The sequence below is a fragment of the Aptenodytes forsteri genome, unplaced genomic scaffold (assembly GCF_000699145.1).
Source record: "Aptenodytes forsteri isolate BGI_AS27 unplaced genomic scaffold, ASM69914v1 Scaffold167, whole genome shotgun sequence".
Lineage (NCBI taxonomy): Eukaryota > Metazoa > Chordata > Aves > Sphenisciformes > Spheniscidae > Aptenodytes > Aptenodytes forsteri.
The window spans coordinates 1,788,467-1,801,648 of record NW_008795926.1 but is presented as its reverse complement, the minus strand read 5'-3'; the positions used below and the strand labels follow the sequence as shown (position 1 = coordinate 1,801,648).

At 40.5% G+C, this 13,182-nt stretch overlaps 1 protein-coding gene across 1 annotated transcript in view; it reads right to left on the bottom strand.

Annotated features, from left to right (window-relative positions):
• Nucleotides 1–6,359: 6,359 nt before the first annotated feature.
• Nucleotides 6,360–13,182, bottom strand: part of DGKQ (diacylglycerol kinase theta) — a 72,188-nt gene continuing 65,365 nt past the window's right edge. The window contains exons 20-23 of the mRNA XM_009285057.2: nucleotides 12,072–12,218; nucleotides 10,333–10,444; nucleotides 8,373–8,525; nucleotides 6,360–7,222 (exon numbers count right to left, since the gene is read on the bottom strand). Of these exons, the coding sequence (XP_009283332.1) occupies nucleotides 7,124–7,222; nucleotides 8,373–8,525; nucleotides 10,333–10,444; nucleotides 12,072–12,218 (511 nt within the window). The 3' untranslated portion in view covers nucleotides 6,360–7,123. The remainder of the gene's footprint in view (nucleotides 7,223–8,372; nucleotides 8,526–10,332; nucleotides 10,445–12,071; nucleotides 12,219–13,182) is intronic.

The following is a 13,182-nucleotide window of genomic DNA, read 5'->3' as shown; positions in this document are numbered from 1 at the left end:
TTTAAGCAATAGTTAAGCCATAGTTTGAGAAGAGTTAAGATGTTGTTCATAAGTAGGAGGGACGCTGAAATCTATAACGAATTACCAACTCTGTGATGCTTTGCATTCAAAGCAGAGATGCTCCCTTCCAATAATCAGAACTTGCAGCTTCAAGGTATTGATTGCTACTGTCTACACCATTGCTAGTTAAACTATCCCAAGGGTAACTTGCTTTTGGCATGTTCAGAAAGCTGGAGTTATACAGCTATTGCTATGCTACAGATCCCCATAATTTTGCTTTAAAATAGCAGTGAAGGCTTTATAAGCACCTAAAATTACACAATAAATACTCAGTAACTCTTCAAGCACCTCTTGCTACCCAATTTGGCAAGATCAGCAGCACAAAGAAAGGGATGCCATGGTGAGGCAAGCTGTTAACTGTTGGACACAGGCACATGTCGATTTGTGCCTTCCTTCCTTCAGAAAGGAAAAGGACTAACGTGAGGCACACCCTGTGGACAGTGAGAGAGGACTGTAAGAGCCCAACAGTCACCAGATGTGTAACGTTCCTGCAGTCAAGCACAAGGGCGGGCTCTCTGCTCCTTAACCTGCAGTGATCTGTACGGGCGAAAAGTTCTGCCTTCTGCAGCTGATGTTTATATTAGGAGTTGCCGCCAGAAGTGTAATATGGGATACGCACAATATAAATGAAGCCACATCTTCTGAAATCAAGTTGTCTCCTAAATAACACACTTGGGCTGTCCACAGTGACACGTTAAATGGGTGTGTTTCTGGGAGAGCTCAGAGGCATAACTACACCAGTAACAGTGCCCTATTAAAAAATACTTTGCTTTGGGATACATCTTTAATAATCTACACACATTTATTTCAAGACCTCAGACCAACTTTTTCAACAACTCTGATCTGTCTATAAAACATTCTCGTAAATTATCTTCACAAAAAATAAAGTCAATCTTTCGGAAAACATGTTCAATACAACACTTTTATCAGTAGGAATTCTGTCCTATGAGTCCATGGCAGAAAAGTCATAATCTGCATTTAAATCTCTCCGAAGGGACATAACCAGGAATCTAAACCAGAAGGCAACTATTTCATTAATTGTCATAGGAAGCAGAAACAACGCTTCCAAAACACAGAAAGAGTGCACTGTTTCAACCAACATGTATGGGTTTACAATCAATAGTCACTGTCCTGTAAACATTGAAACTGCTGGTCTAACTGCAGGTTAAGATTAGTAATTTGCATTCATTTCACTGCATTCTACACATACAATGGCTATACTGTTAAAAAAAATACATTAAATAGCAAAAGGAACCAAGGCTTTGAGCTGGATCTCTCCTAGAAGCCAAGTGTCAAATCAGTAAATGTTGACATTATAAATAAAACTTTAACATTACTTTTATGCATTACAAAATCAGTCTAATAAACCTAAATCGTAGAATAGCAGCCAATTTGTAATTGTTTAAAAATATATATGAACTTTCAGTCAGTCAGCTATAAATACATACTGCGATGGGAGGAAGATACCATCTCTCATTCCCAAGCAGGCTTTCAAGGAGAACACAGTATTAGAGATGGATGGGGATCAAGGAACGCTGCAGTCAGAGAAAACTCCTAAACGACTGCATTCTACAAACTTGTTTTCATCGTTACCTGAAAGTGCATCTTTGTATCTGTAGAATCATCCCCATATTTACAAAAAAGTACAAACATTGCAATTTTGCCACACCCTAAGACTATCTAACCTTTATTTTCTGTTAAGTGCAAAAAGTGTATGAAGTGATACATGCACTCGTGCATATAAGATCAAAGCCTGAAAATGAGGCAACGCTGTCACCATGAATCCAAGGTAGTTCAGTAGTTGCTGAGTCTTTGCTGCACAGCTATTAAATGGCTGAAGTAGAAGCTGAAGTAGAAACTGATGAACAGTCTAAGCCCACCAGCCAGAGCGGTGTTTTAGAGCAGGATCTCCATTCCCCCGCTCTCCACACACGTTCACCACCACATACTCGTGCCTTTGTTACCAGTTTCAGCATAAAGGCTGGGCCCAAAGGTCAGGAAGACAGCCTAGCAGAAGAGGAAAATGCACAGTTACTATGAAGGTCGTAAGGAAGAGGAATGAGGCGCAGACTGAAAGAATAATCTACTGCCAGGTCTCTCAAGTGCGCAACTCCAACACACCCTCAGTTTCAGTTCTGGAGTATGGACCGGCAGCTATGCAACACAGGGCATACCTGCTCACACAGTCAGTACGTTATGAAATACCTATGCAGCTACATCTGTTGTGTCTTCAACGTAAGTCCCTTTTACGTGTCACAACAGCTCCTCTTACCTTCTCCTCCCACAAAATGTGGCTTCATTTGATAATGACACATTTATATGCCAACAGACTGCTGCAGACTAACGTGCATGCATAAATGCTTAGCGATTCCAAGCAACTGATATTCGAAACAAGTACATTATTTGCTCTTTAAAGAAACACAATCAGTACAATACTTGTAAGGGCGTAACTGTGAAGATTAATGAACAATTGTCTATAACAGTTCATTTAGTTTTGTTCCTTATTTAAGTCTTGCAGTGGACTATGCTACAGCTTCTTCTAGTTTTTAAAATGCTACAATACCCATTGCCATTGATTTTAGACACACAGAGACTTGATTAAAATCTAGAAAGAGCAAGAGGAGCTCAAACTCTACATGTGCAGAGACTGTACTCTAAACACAGCTGTGCTTTCACTATATTGCCATCATGTCTTGCTGGAAAGCACATGTCCATTAGAAGTATGTGCTGGGAACTTCAGTGGGACCAGTAAGAAAGCAAGCTCTGCCTCCTGTCCAAAACTGGTGAGAGAAAGATCCAGAAGTGAGTGCTATCAGAATGTTGTAACACAGCAACAGCTGTACAAGCAGGCACTGTGAAAGGAAATACAGTAAGTCCTATTTTTAAAGGGTGTGTGCATAGGTATGTATACACATCTATGTACACACATATAAATAAAGTTTTTGGCAAAATAACACTGTTTCATTTAAAAATCAATGCAATGAAAACATCAGCAGTTTAAACTACACAAATTGAGTGTAAAAGCCATGGTGGAAAAGCAGCAAATTTTCTGAAGTAGCACCTGTATCTCGGGGATGAGCTTTTGAATTTCGGTTCTCCTAATTCAAGACAGAGGTAATGTGTTTACCCATCGAAACAGATTTTAATCAACTGACCACCTTCTCTCATCTACAATAGTGGGGTATTTGAAATGCACCGTGATTTTCAGGACCCTTCTCTCCCCCATGCTGGCAAAGCCTAGTAGGACACTAGTAAAAGGTCAGGAGCATGTGTCTCAGCAGTAGAGATGCTAGCTGTGCTATCTGTGCCTGCCATGGTTTATAGGCAAGGTAAAAAGGCAGGGCAGTGGAGAGAGGATGAAGGAGTGTGCTCAGGATAGCAAGGAGCCTGCAGCTCCTCCCTGCCTATAGATTACGGTTCCTGGTCCTGTGTGCCTGATGTTGATTTAACATGTGTCTTGATAGAACAGAGCCTCTTCCCCAACACTTTTGTTACTGCGTTATTTAAAGCACTTGGCCATGTGACCACTAGGTTCTCACACAATGTTACTCGAAGACTCGGTGCCAAGAATCATTTATCTGCCCACTATCATGTAAATTATATCACATTGTTTTGTTCAATGTAAAGGCTAAGTCAAAATGTTTCTGCAAAGAGTTATCTCCTCTCTTCAAGGAAGTCTTACATAGTATGGAAGAAAACACTAGGCCTTCTCAGATACTAAGTGTGACGAAAATGTCAAAAAAAAAAAAGAATATATATATTCTTGATATACTGGCCTTTACAGTACCTGAAACTGGAACATCTCAATAGAGAGGTTAAATAGCGAGTTTCTCCTTTTAAAAGCTTTACAAGAGCTTTCCTGTCTCAATTACCCAGGAATCTCTTTTGTCTTCAAAACACACTAAGAATAATTTTATGATGCACAGGGACCTTAAATGCCAAGTGTGTTTTTCTTAAGATATGTTTTGTTCCAGTGTGGCACTCATCTGCTCAAGCAACATGTCAGAGTCGGTTTCTGGAAAAAGAGAAAAGGGAAAGAAAAAAGAAAACTCAAAGCCTTCCTGTCCTCCATCAGGATCCCCTCTGGCAGTTGCAAGGAAACACATTCATACTTCTGTGTCGCCTTGCTACCATGACACTACCACAAGACAGGCTCGTACAGTGTTCCAGGGATGGAAAATCCCCATGGAAGGATACGCCACGGTAGGGGGCCCTCCGATTACAATACTGTGGCCTGAGAGTTTAATGTTATTTCAGATAACAGATACTGAGCAACAGGGAGAGACAGCCAGGCCCTTAACAAGCCAAGAACATGAAACACTGTCAGCTGCATACTGCAGGATTATATATGTCTGGAAAAATAGTTAAGACAGGTTTATTTACTTGGGCTGCAGAAGATGGTCAGTACCAGCAAGCTTAAAGCTTACGCATGTTTTCTGTAACAAAAAGTCAAGTTTTCCTCTCCATTACTGAGTCAGCAATTGGAAAGAAGACCATGCATTCTTTCTGCTGCCCTGAGGACACAAAGCAGTTTCTCTGGCTTTCTGGATAATCATAAGCAGCAATCTATTTTGGATTTCCTCTCTAATTTGTGAGCTTCATCCTGAGAGGACATACCCTGAAATACAACACTTTACCCTTCCTACTTGTAATGATGGTACCAGGATGCCATAAAAGCTCCAGCTGATCCCTCCTGCCCAGGTTCTGAAGCAGACAACCCTGTGTTTAATGATCAGGAGACAAGGATTTTAGCTCTGTACTATCCACGCTATCTCCCTCATAGCATGAGTCCAGTTTGCATGTTGAATAAAAAGGTAAGTTGCAGTCCACATGGTGGTTCCTGAAGAACATCCCTAAAATTAAATTAACAATTTAAACAATAAGAGGCTTCATTGAAAACAGGCACCCTAAAATTAAATTAACAATTTAAACAATTAATAAGAGGCTTCATTGAAAACAGGCGTCAGTCCTCCAAATGCATCTCTACCAGAACACTAAGAACAGAAGGAATCACTGGACAGGAAGGAGAGGCTGCAGGCAGCTGCCATTTTTGCATGGCTGTTTTGTCTCTGTTTATAGCTTTAGCTGTATCATTCTGTTGCTATAAATGACTGTCTTGCAGCACCCACATTCACAGCCCCATCTGCAACGTGATGGGAAAGTAGAAAGCACAGGTAACGATCAGATGTTGCTGAAGCTGGCACAGTGCTTAAGAGTACAGACTGATCAACAAGACCCAGCAAGAACTGCCTCAGCACAGTTTGGCTCCAACACAAAACGGCTTTTGCATATTTCAAAGTTACGGTGAAGTCCCCTGCAGCAGCTGGAGATCTTTTTCTAGACACACTGGCCAGAGGAACACTCCTAAAGCTGCCACTTGAGTGATGAATTCATGCCATCCATAGGTGAATTAGTTACTACCGTGCAATAGAGGACAAGTAAGCCCATTGGCTAGCTAAGTGGGCTCTGGCTAACATGGCTGAAGTAGCTCCAAGCAGCAGATACATACAAGTGGCAAAACCATGCAGGCCCCCTGCACCACAACTGGCTCAGAGGGCCCCTTGTGTATGATGTTGACCTGAAGTGAAAGGTTCAGTCACTGGAGAACCACAGTGAGATGAGACCAGCAGAGATGTGAGTGAAGACCAACACGACTATGGCCATGGACAGCAGATATATGTAGCGTATGACAGGACCAGCATGTCTGCTCTAGCGCCAGTGCCTAGCAGGAAGCTGTAAAAGTAGTACTGGATCCTCACACCTTCAGCAAATGGGTAAGCACAGAGAGGTGATCTTGGTCTCATAGGAGCTGACAGAGGAACAGCCTCTGAAAAGCATACACTCATCCAAGTGAGAAGAGATGGTCACCGTGTCCCTGGGCCCACACCTGATAACAGCCACCAAGGACTTGAGAAGGCTGACCAGATAAGTGAGTTTTCATGATGGCTATCGCACTCCCAGTTATCTGAAGCCTACAGAATGTTACATGCACACTACTTCAACACCTCCTAAGGCTCCTCAGCGAAGCTATGCTGTACTTCAGTTCAGCTCTAACATATAACTGTGCTAATTAAGTTGAACACTAAATGGTATTTCTTTTACCCTAATTAGTGATGATTCTTTTAATCTTTGAGCTTGCTGTTAAATAACAGTCCAACTGTGACAAATTAATGAAAATGAAACAGCACAAGTAAAGACAAGAAGAAAAGTCTGGTGTCAAAGACAATGGTTTCAAGGATAGAAAAAAATCAGTATAATGTAATACTGCCTCAGGTATTCTTGTTCGTTTTTTACATTAGAGTGGTAGCTGCTGAAATTCAAATGCCTTTTAAAACAGGCTTTGGCTGAATAATATAGGAGAAACTAAGCTGCAGTTGAAAATTTGCTCTACAAGCAGTTTCCCCTTCATTCATACTGTCCAAATACTGGTGAAGTAAACTCTCTGAAATATTTTGACTCAACTGTTCTAGTATTTTCTCTCTTCCCAGTGCACGGGGCTCCTTTTATAGAAATCATCTCTCCTTTGTTTTGTATTTTTCTCTTTACGGTAGTACTGTTTCAGCTGTGCTATCTGGACTGATGCAAGGAGTTCTCAGCAGCTCATGTCTTTGCCTTTTTTTGGTTGGGAGGCTACTGCGAGCATTGATTTAAAGGAACACATTTTCATTTATGGAACAGTGCACCAAAGTTTATATATGGAATGATTTTCTTTAAGAAAAAGCTGGGAGGAGGGGAAGAGTCTTTGTGAAGGTAGATGCAGAAATCTCAGCATCTTGGAATCTCTGTTTGGCCTCAGTTTCTATATACACGAAAAACTGGCAAATGGCTTATGGAAAAGCAACCAAAAGTAAACATTTCAGATGAGACAAGTGGCACATAATAGTTACTCGTAACAATGAGGCACTATCTTTGAAAGATAAAGTAGAACCCAGTACTATCAAAATGTAATGAAAGGCACGCTCATAAGCAACCCTCTTCACTAGTTGTCTGCACTTGGTTTTACTGAACCATCTTGGTTATCTACAGTAGCTGTGCTGCATCACTTCTGAGCACAGGTCTCCACTTAGCGTCCTCCTTCAGAGACTGACATGCTATCCACTCTCATCTCTCTCAGGCTTCCAGTTTTTTTCTGTTTCTGCTTGGACTTTTTCAACATATGGACCTAAAATGGAAAGTTTTAAAAGAAAGTGAGTATTAAAATATCTATAGTCACCTATAAGCAGATCTAAGGCAGCTAACTAATAAGCAAGTAAAATGTTGGAACTGCAACAGAAAAACATTTAAATAGACAATTATCTGAAGCACCTATCCTTATAAAGCTATAGGATTAACTGGTTTTTTTACATAAACATATATACACATATATGTATATAGATCTATAAGGATATGTATGTGTGTGCATATATATTCATGTACACACATACACATATATAAAGATAACACTATTAGTCACTAACCTGATAGAAAGACAGAAATATTTCTCACTGGAAGGACAAGTTAGGTTTGTTCTCTCTCTTTCTCTTTTCCCCCCTTTCTCTCAGGAAAAGAACAAAGTTTAACATACTCCAAAACATTTGAGGTATGACCCTCTTTTTCACCCATTTTTCCTCTGCAAGGGCCACTGTCCTGTTAGCCCTCCTGGTAGGGCTACATATTCTCCAAGATTGCCTGTAGCAACAAATTTCTGTGAGTTAAAAAGGCATCCTTAAGGTAGCAGGCAAACGTGTAGACTGGTGTGCAGAGTCAACTACTGCAAAATGTTTATTTCACAATTTCAATGTCAATAGAGAAGTTAAATTCTTAGGTAGCTGATGCTCTTTTCCTTCTACATATAACTTGAGATATCAAGGAAAACCAGACACTGATTATTCCAATGTCTTTTTCTCAGACCCTCCTCCTCCATTATTCAGTCTTCTCCTTTGATGCTCTCTGACAGACCTTCCCTTCTCCAGCACTGCCAGCAGACTGCTTCCTACCTCGCACGCTGCAGTACTACCATGACCCTCATAACTATGATCTGCTTCAGGGCAAGCAACACTGCCTGGAGATCTCAATACAGGGGGAAAAATTAAGTTATCAGGCTGAAGCTCAGGGACTATTTTTTTTAAACACAGGCCTCATCTGAGCTAGTGGAGAAGGCCCTCAAACCATCCTCTGTAGAAACTGCTATGCATTTATCCAACAGTTACCACATCGTGCCGACTAGCTCCTTTAAAGTTAAAGCATCAGAACACAACAGACAAGCAAGAAAATACGAGAATATCCACTGGAGAAACAAAGTCAACTTGCTAAGACAAACCTACAGCTAGTACCTTTGGTCCTGCAGCAGAAATAATAATCTGGCCAGGCGCCTGAATCCAGGGCTCTCCATCAACTTGAACTGGAATTGGCTTTAGGAGTGTTACACGAAAATACGAGCCTTGGGCTATGCGGATTCCTGATCGAAAACCACCTTGGACTTGACCCTGTTAGGAAGTAAAAGCCAGCTTATCAATCACCCCAGTGAACAAAAAGCACAAATAATAGCTGCACTTAAACGGGATGGATAGAATTTTATTCTCACCTGACATTTTAAGTTTCAAGTGAAAGGACTGCTTAGGCAAAATCTGCATAGGATGCCTTTACTGACACAGCATTAATTATTTAAGTTAGTGCACAAAGAGGAACTCAGATACCCCTGCAGGCTGCTGGAGGCAAAATAACTTACACAGTGAAGTCATTCGTACACTCAAGTTGGCCAAGGAGCATGCACTCACAAAGGTCTTGTTTGCTTTTACTTCCCCTCTCCATAACGTAGTAAACGCATTTTCAAACCCCCTAACTATACACACAGAAACTCAAACGTCTAAAAGCACTTTATCAAACAGGGAGAGAGAGTTTTGCCAAACTCAAATCCATATCCATACATATACTCAACTACAACTAACAGCTGAGTGTTAACTGTAAAAAGTGAAGCAAAGTGAACTCTGCTGCTACACATTCTCTTGGGGAATGCGTACAGACACCAAACATGAGGGTAAAAACCTTAACAGAAGATCACAAAACCAGAGCACGGGTTTGTTAACATTTATATTCCAAAGCAACGGATATACTCCTTGTCGTTTCTAATGTCACAAAAATTTTAAGGATCTGTACCAAACCACTTCTTCTAATGGAATATTTTATATTCGTCTTCCTTAAGAGATCTAAATTACAAAATGGTAAAGTTGGCTAACACCAAAGATCAAGCTGCACAAACAGTTTTAAGCACCCACCTTTCCATTTTTGGTGGTTGTATGGATTAGTTGTCTCTAGTTACCTGACCACATATACTTTTTCAGCAGCAGATTTCTTAAGATAGTGAAAAAAATACGAAGAAAAGACAAAAATAACCCGCCATCCCACAGGACTGCGTTGCTAATAGCAGGCCATTGTAAAAATACATAATACATGGAAGAATTAAAGTTGCACAAATTGAGTCATAATATTCTTTGCAGAACTGGCATACCATCTGCTTCACATAGCATTCGGATCAAGAGCAGCTAGCATCAGATTCTCAGAGACAGGTGTTGGAAAGCCTGAGGCGGATAATTATAAAGCCACCTGTCTAGAAGGAATCTCTGCCCTGATTGTCGTGAGATACAAGAAGATTTTTCGCAAATACACTAAGTGAAGAGTGGGTGTTTTCGTAATATTAAAATAAAATCTTGTTTTCATCCCAGGAACTGTTTGGTTTTGACACCATGATACCTCTTATGAGAAAGCTACTGCATTCCATAATACCTATGCGTATATATATTTATTTGCATTTCATATATATGTATACATATATGTTTCTGGCCTTGGTTCAAAGCCTACTTAAGTCATGAAGCATCTCCCCATGCACTTTTAACAAGTTCTTCACACTTCTATTACTACTACTTATCCAACCACAGGCTTCTTCAGTTTCCAATCCATCTGTTATAGTCTGGCACCTAAATAAGGATGTTCAGGGCAGGCCAATAAACAGGCAATGAGAGGACACTGCAGTCCATGAACAGGCATACCAGCTGCAGCTAAACTCCTGACATCTGAACGCTTTGTTCACAGACAGCCGACGCTGCCCATGAATTCTGTTTATGGTCTATAACCATTTCTGCATGATGCAACAAGTACCTGAATAAACGATGGTATAACCTTAACATAGATGCATACTTTTTAGGATTACGCACTTGCAATGCACTGTTTGTTACAAAAATAAACCAGTCTGAGAAAATGCATGTTTCCTCTGATATTACTGGGATGCCAACTTACCATGTGAACGACGCCAGTCACACCAACAACTTCCAGCAGGCCGTCATCGATGCGTGGTTTCTCAAAGCGGTTATCACTCTCAGACCCCCAGAGATCGGCTCCAGATCCCCAGCTGTGTAGAGAGCACGCCACAGTGACCACCTGCGGACCTACCATCTGCCACAGAGCACCCTGCCCGGTACCCTGCTGGGGGTGGCTGGTTCACCAGACTTCAAAAGCTACTCTGCTCCCCACCAGCTGGAGGAGACAACACAGCCTTCCTGCACTGTAAAAGCAGGAAGTGCTTTCCTAAAATTTGGAAGACTTCTGAACAGATCTTTTAGGGGTGAAAGAAGGAGTTAAATAAGTAGTTTCCATTTGAAAGAAAAAGAGTAGATAAGAAGAAAGTAACTCCAAAGAGTTTTAGTTTGCTGGGAAATACAGGTTACAGCTACACTAACCCTTAACTTCCAAGACTTGAGAACTTAACATAGATCTTACTGGTCTTGACAATATTCACAGAAGCTACTGAAGAGAAACTGAAGCTAAAACAAGTACCAAGTTTTTATTCTTGTACTTGGCCGAACTCACTTGTAGTTAAGCAGGTATTCCTACACTTCAATGCTCTGAAATGCTTCTGACAATTTAACACCGTGTTGCTTTTTGTGCAGTATTGACCCTCCTTACTCAAATCACCTGCTTATTGTTTTAGTGCATTGACTGCTCAGTACTGATCATGATCTTTTCTTCTCCACAGTTCTCATGTGCAACATATACTTGTGTGTATGTGCATGTGTGCATACATGTGTGTACGTGTAAATATATATATATTTGAATAAAAAGTTGAAACATTTTCAGACTAAAATGGAAAGAAATACAGGTAGTTTGAGATAAGAGTGTACTTGAAAAAAATAGTATGGCAGCATTAGTTACCTGCTGGTTTTGTGCAAACAAAAAACCTGTCTCTACCAACAGCACATCTAAGGAAGCCACATTTCCTGCAGATTTGCCTTCCTTTCTTCCACAGCAGTAACTCTAGCTCCATGCAGGTGTCAGGGCAGCCCCCACAACCCCACGAAAGGTACCTGAACTGTGGGTTTTCCACAGCTACCCGGGCAGCATCACCAACTCCACATATACTGGCCAGGTATGTGACCTGGACAGTGTTTGACAGTTGAATCCTGGCTGGCCTTCACTGCAGGAACTGCTTAGTCACCTAGTCTCTAGCATGCCAGAAAGTGTGTGCAAGTTGATTATCTTTGATCCTTCTATAAGTCATGGTGAAATCCGCTGGACTGTTCAAACAGTTTGGGGGAGGGGGAAAATGGTAGTGGACAGAAGCCACAGGCCTACAACCACGCCTAAACCGTCATATTTTACTAGAAAACTGCTCCAAAAGTCTGAAGACCTTTGGTGAGGAAATCATTCCAAATTACTATTAGGACACAGAAGAAATAGCAAATGTACAGGGGTTTGCACTAGGAAAACAAGATAGTACCACCTTTATGTGGAGTGAGATTGTGAGTTTCAAAGGATCAAAAAACCAATGTCAAAATGGTATTAAGAGTTAGCTCCTTAGGCACAGTTGCAAAGCCAGCAAGTCAGGCAATAATCAAAAATACCCAGTAACAACCATCTATTAATCTAGACCATTTGACATTTTATCTAACCATTTGACATTTCATGCTCAAATACCAAACAGCATTTCCACACACACAGCCAGATGTGCACCCACACAGGATCCTTCCTCTCCCTTTTACCTGGGTATATTAATAAAAATGAGTCCTTCTATACTTGGTAACTCCACCTCGTGCTGGTCCACCTGAAGCTTTATGTCTTTATGAAGATTCCTGGTATGACTTATCTTCTGCAGCCCAACTTTCACGTAAACTCCTTTGTTGTGAAACCTAGGAGCAGACAAGCATCCTGTAACTAAAAGGTAAGGCCCAGCATAGCACTTTTTCTCGTACATACACCAGTACTGTCCTCTAGCAGGTAATTTTACAGAGTTTTTCAATTAAAACCCTCTCCAAATTCTTCTAGCTTTACTGCAGAAACAAAGCATAAGCCACAAACTGCTACTTTACATACCTTTTACTTCAGGGATGATTTGTGCTGTCGAGGCATGTGGAGATTTGTGAAATTTTATTACAGAAAAATCATCCCTTCTTAAAGCGTTGCCTGAATGCAATGCTTCTTTGAAATGTAAACTTCTGGGCTGGAAAATTGTATTTTTAACTAAGACCTAGAGGTCTTCATGAAACATTTTAAAATGTTTTCTCATGCAATGCTAGAATAATTAAGGCACAAAAACCTTTGCGAGTCTTTGCTTTACATATCACTAATTCATTTGAAATATACTCAACTGTAGAAACTTAGAACATGCTTAGTAATGTTAACCTGTGACAGAGCTCCAACATCTCTAATTTTAGAGTAAAAAAAGATGAGGAAGATTTTATGGCATCCCTAGAAATGTCAAAATATTTTAAGAATAACATAAAACAAATGGTAGTTAAACACACACAGTATTTTCTTCTATAATGGAAACTTTTGGATACACGTCCTTCAGGGCAACCTTAAAATAAAAAGCATAAATTTCCATTATTTGACCCTACTAGCACATAGTTGTCACTGGAATCCAACTCTGCAAAATCTCTCTAGCATTATGTCTAAATGCTGTAGACATTCAAGTGGGGAAGACAGTTTAGCATGTGGGTTATCGTCAACTCTTCAGACAGAGACTGTTCAGTTTTTTAAATTATTACATTGGGAATTATTAGTCCTACATGCTAACAGTTTTAAACAGCACTGAATTAAAGGTACCTGATGTAACACCATTTAACATATGCTTAACATATGCTTCTACTCCAG